The following is a 16,788-nucleotide window of genomic DNA, read 5'->3' on the forward strand; positions in this document are numbered from 1 at the left end:
AAATAGCCATTTTACTAAAACTTCACATGGTGATGAGAACTATTGCCAAAATGTGATTAACGGGACACAAGGCCAAGCTTAATAACAGTAGAAACAAGAGCAGAGAGAGACAATTAATAAGTCTGTTCCTAGAAGTTATAGAAGATTACTATTGTGTACAAACCTATTGAACAGGGTGGACGAGCTGTTCCAAATATTCTCTGGTCCTACCAAGACAAACAGCTCAAAACAATAGTAGATTGGGGGCTCTCTAACCCAGCCAAACACTGGGTCTTTACAGAACAAGAAAATGGCGGCAGTGTCAATGGTGCTGGCGTAATAAAAAATCATGCCCTCCAGAAACATATACACATCCTTCAGCAAAGGCTACTGTATGGGTTTGGGATAGAACCAGAAATAAAATAAAATGTTTTACTTTGCAAATAATCCAGATTTTAACCCAAATCACAAACCGAAGAGGTTTAAAGATTGGGGGAGCCATGGAATACATATGGTTGGCCAGCTCCTCAGTAAAGAAACTTTTTTAACTTATTTGGAAATAAAAAACTAGCTTTAGTTGGACCACTCTCCTGTGTACCAATACCTTCAAGTTAGGCACTATGTTTCTTAACTTTTTGGAAAAGCTGTTTTAAGATAACTTTAGGAGAAGTGATGGAGTCTGGGCAATCAGGAAACAAACAAAAAAAGTTAATTTATATCAATCTTTGCAGACAACTTTCCTAAAAAGAAAAAAAAAGGTCCATATATGACACACTGGGAAAGGAGTTGCATACACAAATGATTTTAGAGAAATGGGATTTAATCTGGAAAAGAGGACCAGCAACCTCAATCTGTAGCATGATAAAAAAAAGTTTATTTAAGATACTGCTTCAATGGTATTTCACACCAGTGGGGTTGAGAGAGAGAAAGAGAGATTGAATAGGGAGGAAGGTGGAGAAATTGTAGTGAAAGAGGAGTGTGATGGGGTAAAACCCCATTCTGGGCAGGAAAGGGCTAAAGTCCACATAGGCACATTCACTCCACCTAAATGGTAATTATATAATTACTTGTCAGCTAGAGAGGGTGAGACTAAAGAAGGATTAGGTGATAACACAGCAGACATTTGAGCCTTATAAATAGGCTGAGAGAGAAGTCATTCTGGGGCAAGAAGCTATAAGGACCAGACAGGCCCTATATCCTATCTTCTGAGAGCAGCCAGTGCTAGATGCTTCCGAGGGAATGAACAAAATAGGGTAATTTTGAGTGATCCATCACCTGCCATCCAGTTCCCTCTTCTGGCAGTTGAAGGTTTAGGGACTCCCTGGCGCATTCGGTTGCAAACCTGAACATTTAATTGCCGTTGATGGCCCTATCCTTCAAGAACTTATCTAATTCTTTTTTGAATCCATTTGTACTTTTGGCCTTCATATTATCCCCCAGCAATGAGTTCCATAGGTTGACTGCACTGTGTGAAGATATACTTCCTTATATTTATTTTAAACCTGCTGTCTTCTAATTTCAGCAGGTGACCCCTAGTATTTGTGTTACATAAATGGTTAACACCACTTCCTCATTCACATTCTCCACACCATTCATGATTTTATAGACCTCTATCATATTGCCCCTTAGTTGTCTCTTTTCTAAGCAGAATGGTCCCACTCATTTACATTTTTCCTTGTTTGGATGCTGTTCCATATCCCTAAACATTTTTGTTGCCCGTCGCTGTAGCTTTTCCCATTCTAATATATCTTTTTTGAGATGGGGCAACCAGAACTGCACACAGTATTCAGGGTAGGGTGTTCCATAGATCTATATAGTGGTATTATGGTATTTTCTATCTTATTATCTATCCCTTTCCTAATGGTTCCTAACATTCTGCTAGCTTTTTTGACAACTGCTGCACATTGAACAGACGTTTTCAGAGTCATTCACAATGACTTCAAGGTCTGTTTCTTGAGTGGTAACAGATGATTTAGATCCCATCATTTTTGTGTGTGGTTGGAATTATTTTTTCCAATGTGCATTACTTTGCACTTATCAACATTGAACTTTATCTGCCACTTTGTTGCCAAATCACCCAGTCTGGTGAGATTCCTTTGTATCTGTTAACAGTCAGCTTTGGCCTTTGCTATTTTGGGTAATTTTGTATCATTTGCAATTATTCTGTTAAAACTGTTGGTGAAGCATGATTTATTTCTCTTTACAAAAGCAGTGTTGACTCTTCCCCAACATGCTGGGTTTATCTGCGTGGCCGTGCCTATGCATCTATGTATTTATCTATGTTATCCAGATCCTGTGCTCCACTTAGGACTAAATCAAGAATTGGCTCTCCCTTTGTAGGTTCCAGGACTAGCTGCTCCAAGCCACAGTCATGTATGATGTCTAGAAATTTTCTCTCTTCATCCCTCCCTGAGGGGACATATACCCAGTCAATATGAAGTCAGTAGAAATCCCTCATTATTATTGTGTTTTGCGCCTTTATAATCTCTCTGAGTGTTTCACAATCACCATCTTGGTCAGGAGGTTGGTAATATATTCCTACTGCTATACTCTATTATTCAAGCATGGAATTTCTATCCATAGAGATCTAGTGTACACCTTGATTCATTTAAGATTTTGACTTCATTTGACTCTGTGCTTTTTTTCAGATAGAGTGCCACCCCTGTCAGCGTGATCTACTCTGTCATTCCTTTATGTTTTGTATCCTGTGTAACGGAATATAGCCCTGTATTCACATCCTACAAACTACTGTAAAAATCTCTGTACAAAGTACACCTTGTAAGATATCATTTGGAAACTGATAATTTGCTTGTCAATATTGTCCCAATAAAATATGTGTGGCAACATTGTAAGTAAAGTTATAAGATTGCCCTGTATCGTGTTATTAACACATGTTGCAAACCTCACAGCCCTGCCTAGGCAGAAGTCTGCAAACAGGTCTGTTGTAAACAGAGGAATGTGTGCTTGCCTTAATTTGCATTTAAGCGTAAACAGAGTCATCAGCCAGGAAGGGAAAACAAAGGAAGCTCAAACAGGTGAAAAAAACCCAGCAGAGAACATCCTTCCACATAGACACTTTGTCTCTCAGCTGGAAATATTTTTCAAGGAGGGGCAGAGGAAAAGACTGAAACTATAAAAAGGATGGGCAAATCACCCCAAAGCACACACAACCCTCTCTCTCCCTGGCCATTGCATTCACTGCACCTGAAAAAACAAAAGAAACAGCCATTGGACTCTGGGAGAGGGGTCCTGACCTGAAGAGTTTGGTCAATAATCTTGCTAGAAGCACGTGTTAAGAAACTTTGCTTGAATCTAATATAGTCTGTTAAGTTAAGCACTAGAAAGCATTTTATCTTTTATCTTTTTTTATCTTTATTTTTCTTGCAACCATTTCTGACTTTTATACCTCATTACTTGCTCTTACTTAAAGTCTCTCTTTCTTTGTAGTAGATGGTATGGTATATTATTCCCTTAAAGGAATAACAGATTTAATATATTTGGACTGTCCAAGGGAAGGCTGGGAAGTACAAGACATACATTTCTGGGGGAAAATCTGGGACTGGGAATTCATTGGGGTCACCATGCAATGTAACCAAGGCTGGTTACAGCCAGGGTGTGATTAGCAGGCTGCAGTTACACAAACACGCCTGGGAATGACCTGCATGCTGGTGGCTAGTTGTGAGCAGTCCAGGTTGGAGGCTACAGCAGCAAGGCCTTGCAAGGTACCCCAGGTAACAGGGCAGGGGTGATACAGCCTCCAGCTGGTCTGGATTGTATGGTCGGTATGTCACAGCCTGCTATTACCATGTCCCATTGATTATCCTCATTCCACTAAGTTTCCGCAATGCCTATCATATCGATATCCTCATTTATTGACAGGCACTCTAGTTCACCCATCTTAGTATTTAGACTTCTAATATTTATATATAAGCACTTTTGTTAATATTCAGTTTCTTGCCTTCATGTGTTATATTAATTGGGGCTCTTTTACATTTGACTGTTTCTCACTAGTGCGGAGCTGTACTTTACCAACTTCTTTCCTTTCCTCTTTACTAAGATATAGAGTTCCCTCTTTAATAAATTAATCCCTAAGGAATGTGTCCACCCAAACCATGTGCTCTGCCACACCTGTCGGCTTTCTCCTAGCCCTTAATTTAACACATTCTCTACTTTTCTAATTTTCACATGCCAGCAATCTGATTTTGTTTTGGTTTAGGTGGAGCCCATCATTCTTGTACAGGCTTCTCCTTTCCCAAAATTTTCCCCAGTTCCTAATAAACCTAAACCCCTCCTCCCTACGCTATCATCTCATCCACGCACTTAGCCCCTGCAGGTCTGCCTGCCCTTCTGGCCCTGGGCTTTCTACTCCTGGCTCTGCTACGTGTCTGCTGGATGACTTTGGGCATGAGGTACTAGGCCAAAGAGCGTGGGAATGACTCTGTGGTCCAGTGGTTAGGGCAGCATATGGGAGACCGAGAGTCCAGGTCCCTTGCTCCAGTCACTCTAAGTATGTACATAAAGTGGAACAGCTTCAACTGGACAGAGTGAGACAGGCACCTGCCCCCACATTAGAATATCCCATAGCTCAGTGGTTAGAGGACTTCTCTGAGAGGTGAGAGACCCCTGTTCAAATCCTTTCACCCCGTGACAGAGACAGGGAAACTGAACCCAGGTCTCACCCATCTGACTGCTCTAACTGCTGGGCTAAAAGTTCACCCCATCCACTCTTGCTGTGTAGAGTGATGCACAGTACAATCAGTGGCTGGAAGTTAAAGCTAGACAAATTCAAAATGGAAATAACGTGCACATTTTAAAGACTGATGGTGATCAGCCATTGGCCCAGCACAGTAAGAGATGCAATGGACTCTCCATCACTTGAAATATTTAAATCAAGAAGGGATGTCTTTGTAAAGTTACGTTTCAGCTCAGATACAAGATGCTGTGTTTGATGCTCCTGACAGACAGTGTCATCCTGGTCTACATTTTCGCTAGTAATAGTGACATTGACCCTCGCTTCCAGTTTGCAAAGCTGCTCTAAACTTAAGGTTTTATTAACTACCATAGGGTTTCCCAGTCTGTCTCGCATGCTTGGATTGCACCAGTTGGCCTTACAGAAAAGGCCATTATCAAACTTGCCAACTCTACAGGGTTTCAGACTATAGGTCTCAGTCCCTCCAGCAATCTACAGGAAAAAAACCTTTTGACTGGCTGCCTTCTCCATTCCCTGATCTCCTGGGCAGCCAATCAAAGCCACTGAAACATGTCACCAATCAGCATATGTAGCAGCCAGCACTGCATTCCTCCCCGCCCCCACCCCTGCTAAAGAGGAACATCTTCTCCATGCTCCCTCTCTTCCCCCGCTGTAAAACTGAGGGATACGGAAGGAAAGCATGAAAGGCTGGGATTTCTCTCCATTTCCATTCTCTTTCCCTCCCTCAGTCACTCTAGATCTATTCAAATTTATGCAAATCTGCAGTTTACCCAATTCTGCTTTGAAGGATAGTTGCCCATGTGCTTTACCCTGCAAACTTCCTCTCCTTCCTTTGTTCCAGGTTATAAAACCAATCAGAAGCAGGGGGTGCACGAGTGGTGCCTGAGCTGTAGTGCAGCTCGAAGCATTTGGGCCCTGGCCCCACTCCCCATTCTTACTGTGCAGTCACTCCCAGTAGCATCCCTGCCATCATGTCCCTCAGAGAGGGCTTCAGTAGCAAAACTGCACTTGCACTCTCAGTTTAGGAATACTGTGAACTGCTGCCAGGACTAATCCTGCTGTAAACACCTCTAAGGAGCTTTTGGTTTCTGTCTCTTGCTGATCCTGAAAGCCACACCTCTTCCTATTGTCTCCTTGGCTCAGTTTTCTGCAGCACTGCGGATTATCAGCTTTGAACTTTGTATGCAAATTCTGTAATGAGAGGCCACTGCCTGGGTCCCTTCCCATGCCCCATGCCTCTCCATAAGGCCCAGCTCTAGCTCTAGGACACTGGCAGGACAGTTCCAGGCCCTCTTCCCACCCTTTCCTTGGAACAACTCACACAACTTCACTTCTGGAAAAACAAAGTTTTATTAAGGCAATTGGGCTTCCCTCCCTGCATTCTCCCCTTCACATCACCAGAATTGCTCAGTTTTTTCCATCCACACCTGGCAGCACCTCATAACCCAACATCCTTTTCAACAGACAGTATATTTTGCCAGCAGGGTCTTTTACTGGTGCTTCCTTGGCTTAGATTTTTGCTATCACTGCAGAGCACTAGCTCTGGGAGGATAAGCCACACTGTGGAATGGTTTTCCTGGTAAGTGATTCCCCATGTGATGTGCTACACCATCATTTCTGGACTTAGGGCTGGGGACCTGTTGAAAGAAATATAAAGAGTTTAGTATACCAACATCATACAATGGGTCAGAGATACTGATAGGTCAAATGCAGTCTGCAGAGTCCTATTGTATCTCTAAGGGAGACAGAGGGAGACAGGGGGCATTAAAAATGTGCATATATAGCTTAGTTATCCTAGACTGTTAACTTACTCTATGGACATCTTCTCCCCACTGGTACCACATTCAGCAATGAACACAGCAGCTGCTGTCGCCTTAGAGTCAACATCTGCAATGCAAAAATAATATGTGGGTTCATGCACACGCAGTATGTACAGCACATTGTGTTTCTGAAGTGTACGTAGGACACTCTACCTTGGAGGGATTGATGGGATCCAGGTTCTCAACAGCCAAGGACGGACATGGCCATCTCCTTTGTTATTATCTCCTGATGGAAATAACGTGCTTCATAATACTAAAGGAAAAAAATCCAACTCAACAGCACATAAAAGGAGATGTAAAAACTACATCAGTCCATGCAAAGTTAAAACCAGCCTTACGCTACTGAGCGAGGAAACCAGAATGTCCACTGCCTGCCTGCAATTGCAAGGCGATCACAGCCCCTGAGCTGACCCTCCACACAGCTGGCCCTGCACAAGAGTCATCTGCCCTGCTGGAATCACTGATTAATGGGAGTCTTGGCTCTGTCCCACCCAGCACTCCAGCCATGCCAACCAGCCCTGAGAGTGGGGAGCAACACAGCCTGCTGCAGTCTCAGCCGGCAATCAGAAGTGCACTGCCCCACAAAGCTCTGCAGGGCTGGGGCAGCTGCAGAGTCAACCTCCACAACCTGCCTTATGCGACATGAGGAGCATGGAGAAGATAGAGCTGACTAGGAGTCTCAGCTTCACCCCATTCAGCTTAGCCACCAATAAAACCAGTGACTGGCCTCCTGGGGCAGCAGCAGCCTAAAGTGGACTCTACTTCCTGCAGAACTGTGAGCAAAGTGACGCAAGTGGCTCAAGATGAAGTACAATAGAAGACAGAGGGGATATAGTGAAGGGGAGCAAAGAGCAGCATCCAGCACACATTAACACAGTGTCCTCACTAGCTAGAATCACAGACAGTGAGTTGCAAAAGGAAAAGGGCCCCCTCTTTGCAGTAACATCTAGAAGAACTGAAGTTACCCTTTCTCCTCCTTTGAGTGACTGTCTCTATGTGCAGTGCACTTCAGATGATTCACAAGCCATGCTTATTTAAAGGAGGTGGGTGCCTGGAGTCCTATGACACAAAGAGACTGCAGAGCTGTCCTGCCTAGAGAGGTATCAGAAGCAGCTGTTTGCACCAGTGCTTCGTGTCTAATGCAGGTGTGAATGGAACTCCAAGTTGCTGCCCTGCAGGTGTCAGTAACAGGGATGTGACTCAGGGAAGTTATTGAAGCGGCTTCAGCTCTAGTTGACTGTACTCTCACGCTGCCTTCAAGAGAGACGTTCATCTTGTAGCAAAGTAGGACGTACCAAAAGATCCACTTTGGCAGTCTCTGGGAGGAGATGGCCTCTCCTTTCATAAGTTTTGTGAATGGTACAAAAAGTCTAGGAGACCTTCAAAACGGTTTTGCCTCTGCAGGTAAAAGACAAGAACCCAACACACATCCAGTGAGTGCCACAACACCTCTGCCCTGCTAGAGTGAGGGTTAGGGTAAAACACAGGTAATGTGAAAATCTGACACCACCTTAGGAATGGAATCTTTGTCCTTATGGAAAACTGGGGGTGGGAGGAGGCTCAGCCATAAGAGCCCCCAGCTTCCTGACTCTTCTGGATGACATAATAGCAACCAAAAATGCTACCTTCACAGAGAGATGTAGTAGAGAGCAGGATGCCAGGGGCCTGAACAATAACTTACTAAGGGTTGATAAAACAAGGTTTGAATCCCAGGATGATACAGATTTTGCCATTGGATGGAAGACTTAAATCACACTCCTCATGAAGCGATTCACTCTAATACATTGATGTGAAGCAGAGACTCCTGAGAAGACCATCTTCCTTGAGCAACCTGTCCCTTCATGTATGCTCCCCAACCTAAAAGAGATTAAAGTATTGTTATAGTCTTTGTTGGAAGTGGAGAGTTGAACGGCACCCCCACACATATCTTTCCTCTGTCTCCACACCAAGTAACAGAGACTAAGACCCTTTGAGGAACCATGACTGGCATGTTGAGACTGTGCTTGCCCAGTATGTACACAGTCTACAACCAGACTTGTAGACATTGGAGATGAAGCCTTGGGAATGGGGTCATATAAAGTACTTGTGGATGAGTGGAAAGAGGCTAATGTAGTGCCCATCTTTAAAAAAGGGAAGAAAGAGGATCTGGGTAACTACAGGCCAGTCAGCCTCACTTCAGTCCCTAGAAAAATCATGGAGCAGGTCCTCAAGGAATCAATTCTGAATCACTGAGAGGAGAGGAAAGTGATCAGGAACAGTCAGCATGGATTCACCAAGGGCAAGTCATGCCTGACTAAGCTAACTGCCTTCTATGACAAGATAACTGGCTCTGTGGATGAAGGGAAAGCAGTAGATGTGTTATTCCTTGACTTTAGCAAAGCTTTTGATACGGTCTCCCACAGTATTCTTGCCAGCAAGTTAAAGAAGTATGGGCTGGATGAATTGACTATAAGGTGGAGAGAAAGCTGGCTAGAATATTGGGCTCAACAGGTAGTGATCAATGGCTCCATGTCTAGCTGGCAGCCGGTATCAAGCGGAGTGCCCCAAGGGTTGGTCCTGAGGCCGGTTTTGTTCAATATCTTCATTAATGATCTGAAGGATGGCGTGGATTACACCCTCAGCAAGTTTGCAGATGACACTAAACTGGGAGGAGTGGTAGATACGCTGGAGGGTAGGGATAGGATAGAGAGGGACCTAGACAAATTAGAGGATTGGGTCAAAAGAAATCTGATGAGGCTCAACAAGGACAAATGCAGAGTCCTAAACTTAGGACAGAAGAATCCCATGCACGGCTACAGACTAGGGACTGAGTGGCTAAGCAGCAGTTCTGCACAAAAGGACCTAGGGGTTACAGCGGACGAGAAGCTGAATGAGTCAACAGTGTGCCCTTGTTGCCAAGAAGGCTAACAGCATTTTGGGCTGTATAAGTAGGAGCATTGCCAGCAGATCGAGGGACGTGATCGTTCCCCTCTATTTGACATTGGTGAGGCCTCATCTGGAGTACTGTGTCCAGTTTTGGGCCCCATGCTACAAGAAGGATGTGGAAAAATTGGAAAGAGTCCAGCAGAGGGCAACAAAAATGATTAGGGGACTGGAGCACATGATTTATGAGGAGAGGCTGAGGGAACTGGGATTATTTAGTCTGCAGAAGAGAAGAATGAGGGGGGATTTGACAGCTGCTTTCAACTACCTGAAAGGGGGTTCCAAAGAGGATGGATCTAGACTGTTCTCACTGGTAGGAGATGACAGAACAAGGAGTAATGGTCTCAAGTTGTAGTGGGGGAGGTTTAGGTTGGATATCAGGAAAAACTTTTTCACTAGGAGGGTGGTGAAGCACTGGAATGTGTTACCTAGGAAGGTGGTGGAATCTCCGTCCTTAGAGGTTTTTAAGGTCAGGCTTGACAAAGCCCTGGCTGGGATGATTTAGTTGGGGATTGGTCCTGCTTTGAGCAGGGGGTTGGACTAGATGACCTCCTGAGGTCCCTTCCAACCCTGAGATTCTGTGATTCTACGATTCTATGATACCTGCTCATCACCATGGGCCACCACAGCACTGCCACCAGCCTGGCCCTGGGCTGGATGAGATCAGCTCATGAAGGACAACAGCTGGCTGAAGCTGAACCCGAGCAAGGCAGAGTGAATGCCGCTGGGCAGAGGAAAGTACTTGGAGGACTTTGCAGCTGTAGGGCAGTCTCCTTTGGCTGAAGGGTCACACCCACAACTGGTCAATACAGTCCATGATCTAGGAGTGCTCCTGGTTCCCTTGCTGATGCTGAGCTCTCACATGGCAGCACGCATGAGTAACGCTTTCTACTAGCTCCGGTTGGCTAGGAGATTCCATCCCATCCTGGCAGACAAAGAGCTGGCCTCAGTTACTCATGCCTTCATCACTTCCCGTCTGGCATATGGCAATGGGATATACCTGGGCATGAGGCCTTCAGCACTTAGGAAATTCCAACTAGTATGGCCCGTTATAGTGTGTCTCCTCAACAACACAAGCTACTAGGAGCACATCAAACCTGTTCTCTGCTCCCCACATCGGCTTCCCAAAGAATAGAGTCAATTTCCAGGTCTCAGTCCTTATCTTCAAGGGACTCCATAGCTTGGGCCCAGGGTACCTAAAAGTGTCTAGTGATCTGGGATGTAGACTAATCAACAACTCCACTCCTTACTCTTTTGTGCCATATGGGTAGAGCTCACCTCTGCCAAAGACAGACTTTCCCAGGGTCCAGTCCCATACTGTGGGACGAACTCTCCCATGGGAGTAAGGACCATCCCAAACTTCCCCACTTGCCCCTCCAAGGGCAAGGAGCACTCCTTTGTCCTGCCTTCTCTAATACAAACCCAGCAGCATGGACATAACACAAAACAAACAAACACCCTACCAAACCAAAACCCTCCTCTGCACAACAGGTCTCCCCGAGGGGAGGGTGAGAGAGAGAAAACAAACCACACATGACAGATGTTAAGACACTTTGTTAATGCTCATATACTATGGTGAGGAGTGTGGTATAAGAACCGCTATAGAACAGGCCCCCAGCCTCCCTTCAGCACTAGCGCCCCCCTACCTTCCAGCACTCACGCCTCTGCCTACCCCAGACACCCTAGTACCCCCCCAACACCCAGACATCTACACACCATAGACACCTTCCGGCACCCCGACACTCATGCACCCTAGCAGCTCCCCAGACTCTCTCCCATCTAATCCCAGTCACAGCTACCATGTTTCGTGCAGTTCCACATCCTGCTGCCCATGGCACGGTGTGTTGCCCACAAGCTGGAGTTTATGGTCACATGCAAATGATTTGCAAATATGCAAAATCATTTGCATATAATATCACCCGTGGAACTTAAAACTTGGCAGCTACGTAACTTGGGAACTTAACTTAGGCAGAAAACCACAGCAGCCTGGAAAAATTTCTGTTCAGCCTAGACAAAGATTTCTCCTGACAATGGGAGTTGCATTGTTAAGAAGTTGCAGTAACTTACATTTATTTCATTTTACAAGGCTTAAAAGGATGTCTCTTTTCCCTATATTTTTAATGCCCCTGAGTTGTTTCTGTCTCATTCCCCTTACAGTACCCAAGTCTATGACCCAAAGTTCACAAGCGTTGGCACAGTGTGTGACAACATCCCACCATGAGCAAAATACAGCAGTGTTCTCTGCACCAGCTCCCAAGTTGGCTTGTGAATGGAGTTGAAGGTGTCGGTTTTGAGCTATGAAGCCCTAAATGACGTGGGACCAACCTACCTGGGTCACTCTGCTCTCCTCATGCCACACTGCCACAGCTGCAGTCAGCAGAAATGCCTGAACTGGAGCCCCTATGTAGAGTCTCCAAGGAGAGAGGATGCAGCTGGCAAGGGCATTCTCTGTGAAGGCTCCTAGACTTTGGTTTTTGCTCCCCTAACCTTGGTCTGAAATTACCCAACCTAATTGACTACAAAGCCCATCTACTTTCCCTGAATTTTGGGGGAAGAGCAGAGAGGGTGGTGTGGTTTAATGTTAGTCTTTTTTTCTCTTGCTTGTGGGAGTTGTTAATTATAATAACTGAATATTTAAAAGTTGTCAAGGGCATTCTTTCACATATTGTTATGATTTTGTAGTGAGATATTAAGGTTGTATCGTAAGTTTCTGTTTTACAGGGTCTGTACGTTAGTGTCTCACCTTTCTTCTGAACCCTTTTTGGCAAACATGCCATGGGAAATTGGAACCAAATTTCAGCTACTAATTAATGTGCGTGTGGAATGATCTCCAATGTGTATTTTGCGTTTATATGTTTTGGGTTTTTTTTGTTTTTGTTTTTTTTTTTTAGGAAAGTTGGGTAACCGGAACAGCAGAAGAGTTTGAATTTTCCACACAACATGCATTTGCTGCTCCTGGCTGCTGCCTGAGCAGTAACACTATGTTATCAGAGATAATCAGACACTCAGCATATATGCCCTCTAGTTCATTAGCATATGTGTGGAAGTGACTAGTGCCCTTGGTTGTCATGGCAACAGATGCCTTTGATAATTGATTGACCTCAGACAACTGTAACGTTATTCCAGAGCAGGGTCCCAGGAGGAACGGCAAAGACAGCAGACTGGGTTTGGACAAGTTCCTGCAGTAGTCCTTTAGGCTTCAGGTAAGTTACACTGTTTCTTTTCACAGGGGAATTGTTTGTTCCTTTCCTCAGAAAGGGTTACATGAAAATAAGACACAAAATTACTGTAACGATGTCGGAATTAGAACACGGGTCAGCAGAGCCTGGGGCAGCTGACATTCCCACAGTGACACCAGCAACACGCCGGAGAATAGGTGCCACAGGAAGTACCACTCAAGAGATCCAGAATGACAGTACCCTGCATCCCTCTGACTGACGAGCCACCCTATTTAACCCTGAACGGCACCCCGGGAAGTTGTCTGGGCAGCCACACAGACTTCAAGTGTGCTGCAATTCCGGACCTTGATCTCCGGTCTCCAATCCCAGCCTGAGTCTGACCCTGACTCTTGTCCTCCTGCCTTCAGCCTCTGATCTCTGGCCTCCGACTCCGACTCTTGCTTATTGAACCGGGCTGTAGCACAGGGGTCTCAAGTCCTGGCCTGTGGGCCATCTGTGACCTGAGAACCTCCCCACTGCGGCCCGCGAAGGAGAGACGCATGCAGCCACGCTGCCGGCAATGTCTGCTGCAGACGCCACCCCCGGCAGTTCCCATTGGCTGGAGGAGAGGGACAGAGATATCATCACTAGTCTCCAGGCAGAGTCAGCCACACAGGCAGCATCATTAGTTGCTGGGCAGCGTCAGCCATGGAGGCAGCATCACTTTTTTCCACAATGAATATAAACAAGTCAAAATACTGAACACAACTATCTGATGCACACCTTGCTGCAAAACTGAAGGTTTCAACTGCTCAGTCACTGAGGCCAAACATCAACAAACTGACAGAACTGAAGCGTTGCCAGGTGCCTGGCAAACACTAAACCACCTTGATTGCACTTGCCTCATTAGCACTACAAAAGTGATTTTTCCCTCCCTTGGTATTCACCCCTTCTTGTCAACTGTTGAGAATATGCCACTTCCATCTTAACTGAATTGGCTCATTAGCACTGACCCCCACTTGGTAAGGCAACTCCAATCTTTTCATGTGCTGTGTATTTAGACCTGCCTACTGTATTTTCCACTCCATGCATCTGATGAAGTGGGTTTTAGCCCATGAAAGCTTATGCCCAAATAAATGTGTTAGTCTCTAAGGTGCCACAAGGACTCCTCGTTTTTGCTGATACAGACTAACACGGCTACCGCTCTGAAATTAAAAACTCTCTGGCAGGCAAAGACTGTATAAAGTTGTATGACAGTTTTATTATTTCTAAGAAATTCGAAATAAAAAAATACAATATAAATGTTTTCTTTTCTGAACACCAGCTTCAGTGACATTATTGGCCTGCTGGGAGGATTTGAGGACTGGCACTGGCCCTAAGGTAAACTGAGTTTGAGACCCTTGCTCTAGCGATTCCTTCAATCCATGCTCACAAATATCAACCCTGACGTGTGGACCCCAGCTCTGCTGTAACCAGCAGGCCAGAATGCCTATGCACCTGTCCCTTATAATTACAGATCCTCTCCCGTAGATTCTCTGCTTCTTACAAATTGGAGGCTAGGAGTTTAAAAGGCAAATATTCACAGAGAAAGTGGGAAATTATAGATGTGTGAGTCCCAGGTCAGTTTTCTGTTACACAATTTTAAAAAAATGTCATGTAGAATCATAAGCTGAAGTAAAACTGAAGTTATATTAAAAAAGAAACATGTTTTGTTTGCATACAGTTTAATTTAATTACTTTCAGTATATCGGTCAACATGGCACTGAGTGGTGAAACATGGAGCTTCACAAAGATAACAATGGCCATAAACTATATATTGAACACAACAAATGATTTATGTATTAAGCATGTTATTATTTAAATAGAAAATCTTTTAAATATGCGCCATTAAAAACTAAGGAAATTCGCACACACAAAAACCTTTTGTTTAATGTTAGTTAAGATTGCTTACATCAGTAAACTAAACCACAAAAAAATAGGAAATGCAAAGCTAAGGATTAAAAAGTAGCAATATTCAAGCACTCTCAAATTAGGACACTCCAGAATGAACGTTGCCTATTCAGCACCTCTTCCGCCTATGCATTATGATATAGTCTTTAAGTAGATGCAGAAGTGACTGCCTGCAAAAAATTTGGAGTAAGTGCTTGCGCAGCATCACATAGGGACCTCGGATTCTATCCCTGCCTCAGCCACCGAGTTTTTAAGCGATGCTGGCCAAGTCATTTACACCAAACTTTTCAGAGGTGGTCACTTGTGCGTGCAATTAAAGACCGTATCATAAAGCATATCCACTAGAGGAGTGAAAAGAGACTGTATGGCTATTCTGGCATTTCTTAACTTGAGAGCGCTTGACTTTGCTACCTTTTAAGCCTTAATTTTGTATTTCCTGTTTGTTATGGTTAAGTTTATTGATGAGAGCAATCTTAATTCATGTTAAATGATGTTTTTTTGTTTGTGAATATAAATCAATAGTACAGCCGCCGCACAGGTTTGGAAGCCACACAATGCAATGGGCCGGAAAGGGTATGGAATGCGGACATGCTGAACAGGGTTATATTAACAAGGACGGATATGATGTCAGATATTATAGGCATTTGTCTGTGTTATTCATTTACCATTGAAATAGTGCAGCCTCTAGCTCATGAGCCTTAAGAGCAGGGGTGGGCAAACTTTTTGGCCTGAGGGCCACATCGGGGTTGCGAAACTCTATGGAGGGTCGGGAAGGGAAGGCTGTGCCTCCCCAAACAGCCTGGCCCCCTGCCCCATCTGCCCCCTCCCACTTCACGCCCCCTGACTGCCCCCCTCAGAACTCCCGACCCATCCAACCCCCACTGCTCCTTGTCCCCTGACCGCCCCCTCCCGGGAGCCCAGCCCCTAATCGACCCCCAGGGGACCCCACCCCCTATCCAATCCCCCCTGCTCCTTGTCCCCTGACCGCCCCGTCCTGGGATTCCCCGCCCCTAACCACCACCCTGGTGCCCCATCCCCTATCCCACCCCCCTGTAGCCCCATCCCCTATCCAACCCTCCCTGCTCCCTGTCCCCTGACTGCCCCGACCTATCCACACCCCCACCCCCTGACAGGTCCCCAGGACTCTCACACGTATCCAACGTCCAACGCCCTGTTCCACGTCCCCTGACCACCCTCCCCCCCAGAACCTCTGCCCCGTCCAATTGCTCCCTGCTCTCCTAATTGTCCCCTAACTGCCCCCTGGACCCCGCTCCTGCCCCTTATCCAACCTCCCTACCCCACTTACCATGCCACTCAAGAGTGACAGGACTGGAAGCCATGCCGCCCGGTCGGAGCCAGCTGCGCTGCCAGCGTGGCTGCAGGGGCGGGGGGACAGCAGGGGAGGGGCCGGGGGCTAGCCTCCCCGGCTGAGAACTCATGGCCGGGCAGGATGGGCCGCGGGCCATAGTTTGCCCACATCTGCTTAAGAGAGATCAACAGGAGTCTTTCCAAAGATCATCCCTGCTGTATGTCAGCTGCCCATCTGTATTATGGGAAATCTAGTGGCTATGGGAAATCCACAGCTACCATGATGCCTATTGTCAGGAGAGACGCCAAAAAAATCCAACTTGCAGCACAATTAAATGTCAAAATGGTACAATAAAATAGCTCACCATTATTAGCCTGGGTAAAACACACACTTTTCCAAATAACTCAAAACACTTGCTCACGTGAATAGTGACAAATTGTGTAAGAGGGACTTAGAATGTCAGGATTATGTGGAGACTCCTGGAGTCAGCCTACCGTAGTAATGTAGCGGGAATGGAATTCTGGAGCATCCTTCAAGAATGTCAGGCCAGGATGCGTTTCAACCACATCCTGAAAGACAAAACCAAGTGAAACTGGAACAAGAGTTTTTTTCCCTTTTAATTAGAGTTTAAAAATGACTGAGTTTACAAAGTGATGCTCTGTGGCACTTTCCAAACTGCAACTGCAGCATTTAAAAAGCTAAATTACAATATTTTAAAATGAACCTTGTAAAAGAACAGGCATTTTCTGGGCAATACGCACCTGCTGGGCCATTTTGATTTACTTAAAGACAGAAAAACAAAGGAAGAATTAGTGAGCAGATGAAAACTCATTTTTACTGATAGAGAAATAAATGTTAGCTACGTGGACCATATGACTCTTTTCTCCCCAAATCCCCTTTTAATTCCTTGCAGATATTAATATTTGTCATACTGATACA

General features: G+C 45.3%; 1 protein-coding gene and 1 long non-coding RNA gene across 8 annotated transcripts in view; both read right to left on the reverse strand.

The window, feature by feature from the left end:
- The window catches only part of PPP2R3A (protein phosphatase 2 regulatory subunit B''alpha), a 137,624-nt gene that overhangs the window by 40,312 nt on the left and 80,524 nt on the right, over positions 1-16,788 (reverse strand). For all 7 annotated transcript variants that reach the window (XR_005226719.2, XM_043521999.1, XM_037908574.2 and 4 more), the window contains one exon: positions 16,344-16,418. Coding sequence is in view for 6 of the 7 variants with exons in the window: in XM_043521999.1 (XP_043377934.1) it covers positions 16,344-16,418 (75 nt within the window). In the remaining variant the exon portion in view is untranslated. The remainder of the gene's footprint in view (positions 1-16,343; positions 16,419-16,788) is intronic.
- On the reverse strand, positions 1,689-8,697 carry LOC114019233. Its single transcript, XR_003564352.3, has 3 exons — positions 6,664-8,697; positions 6,502-6,577; positions 1,689-6,327 (listed from the first exon to the last, which is right to left on the reverse strand). It is a non-coding gene; the product is annotated as an uncharacterized LOC114019233 (long non-coding RNA).

Source organism: Chelonia mydas, chromosome 9, assembly GCF_015237465.2.
Source record: "Chelonia mydas isolate rCheMyd1 chromosome 9, rCheMyd1.pri.v2, whole genome shotgun sequence".
In the NCBI taxonomy this organism is placed as follows: Eukaryota; Metazoa; Chordata; order Testudines; family Cheloniidae; genus Chelonia; species Chelonia mydas.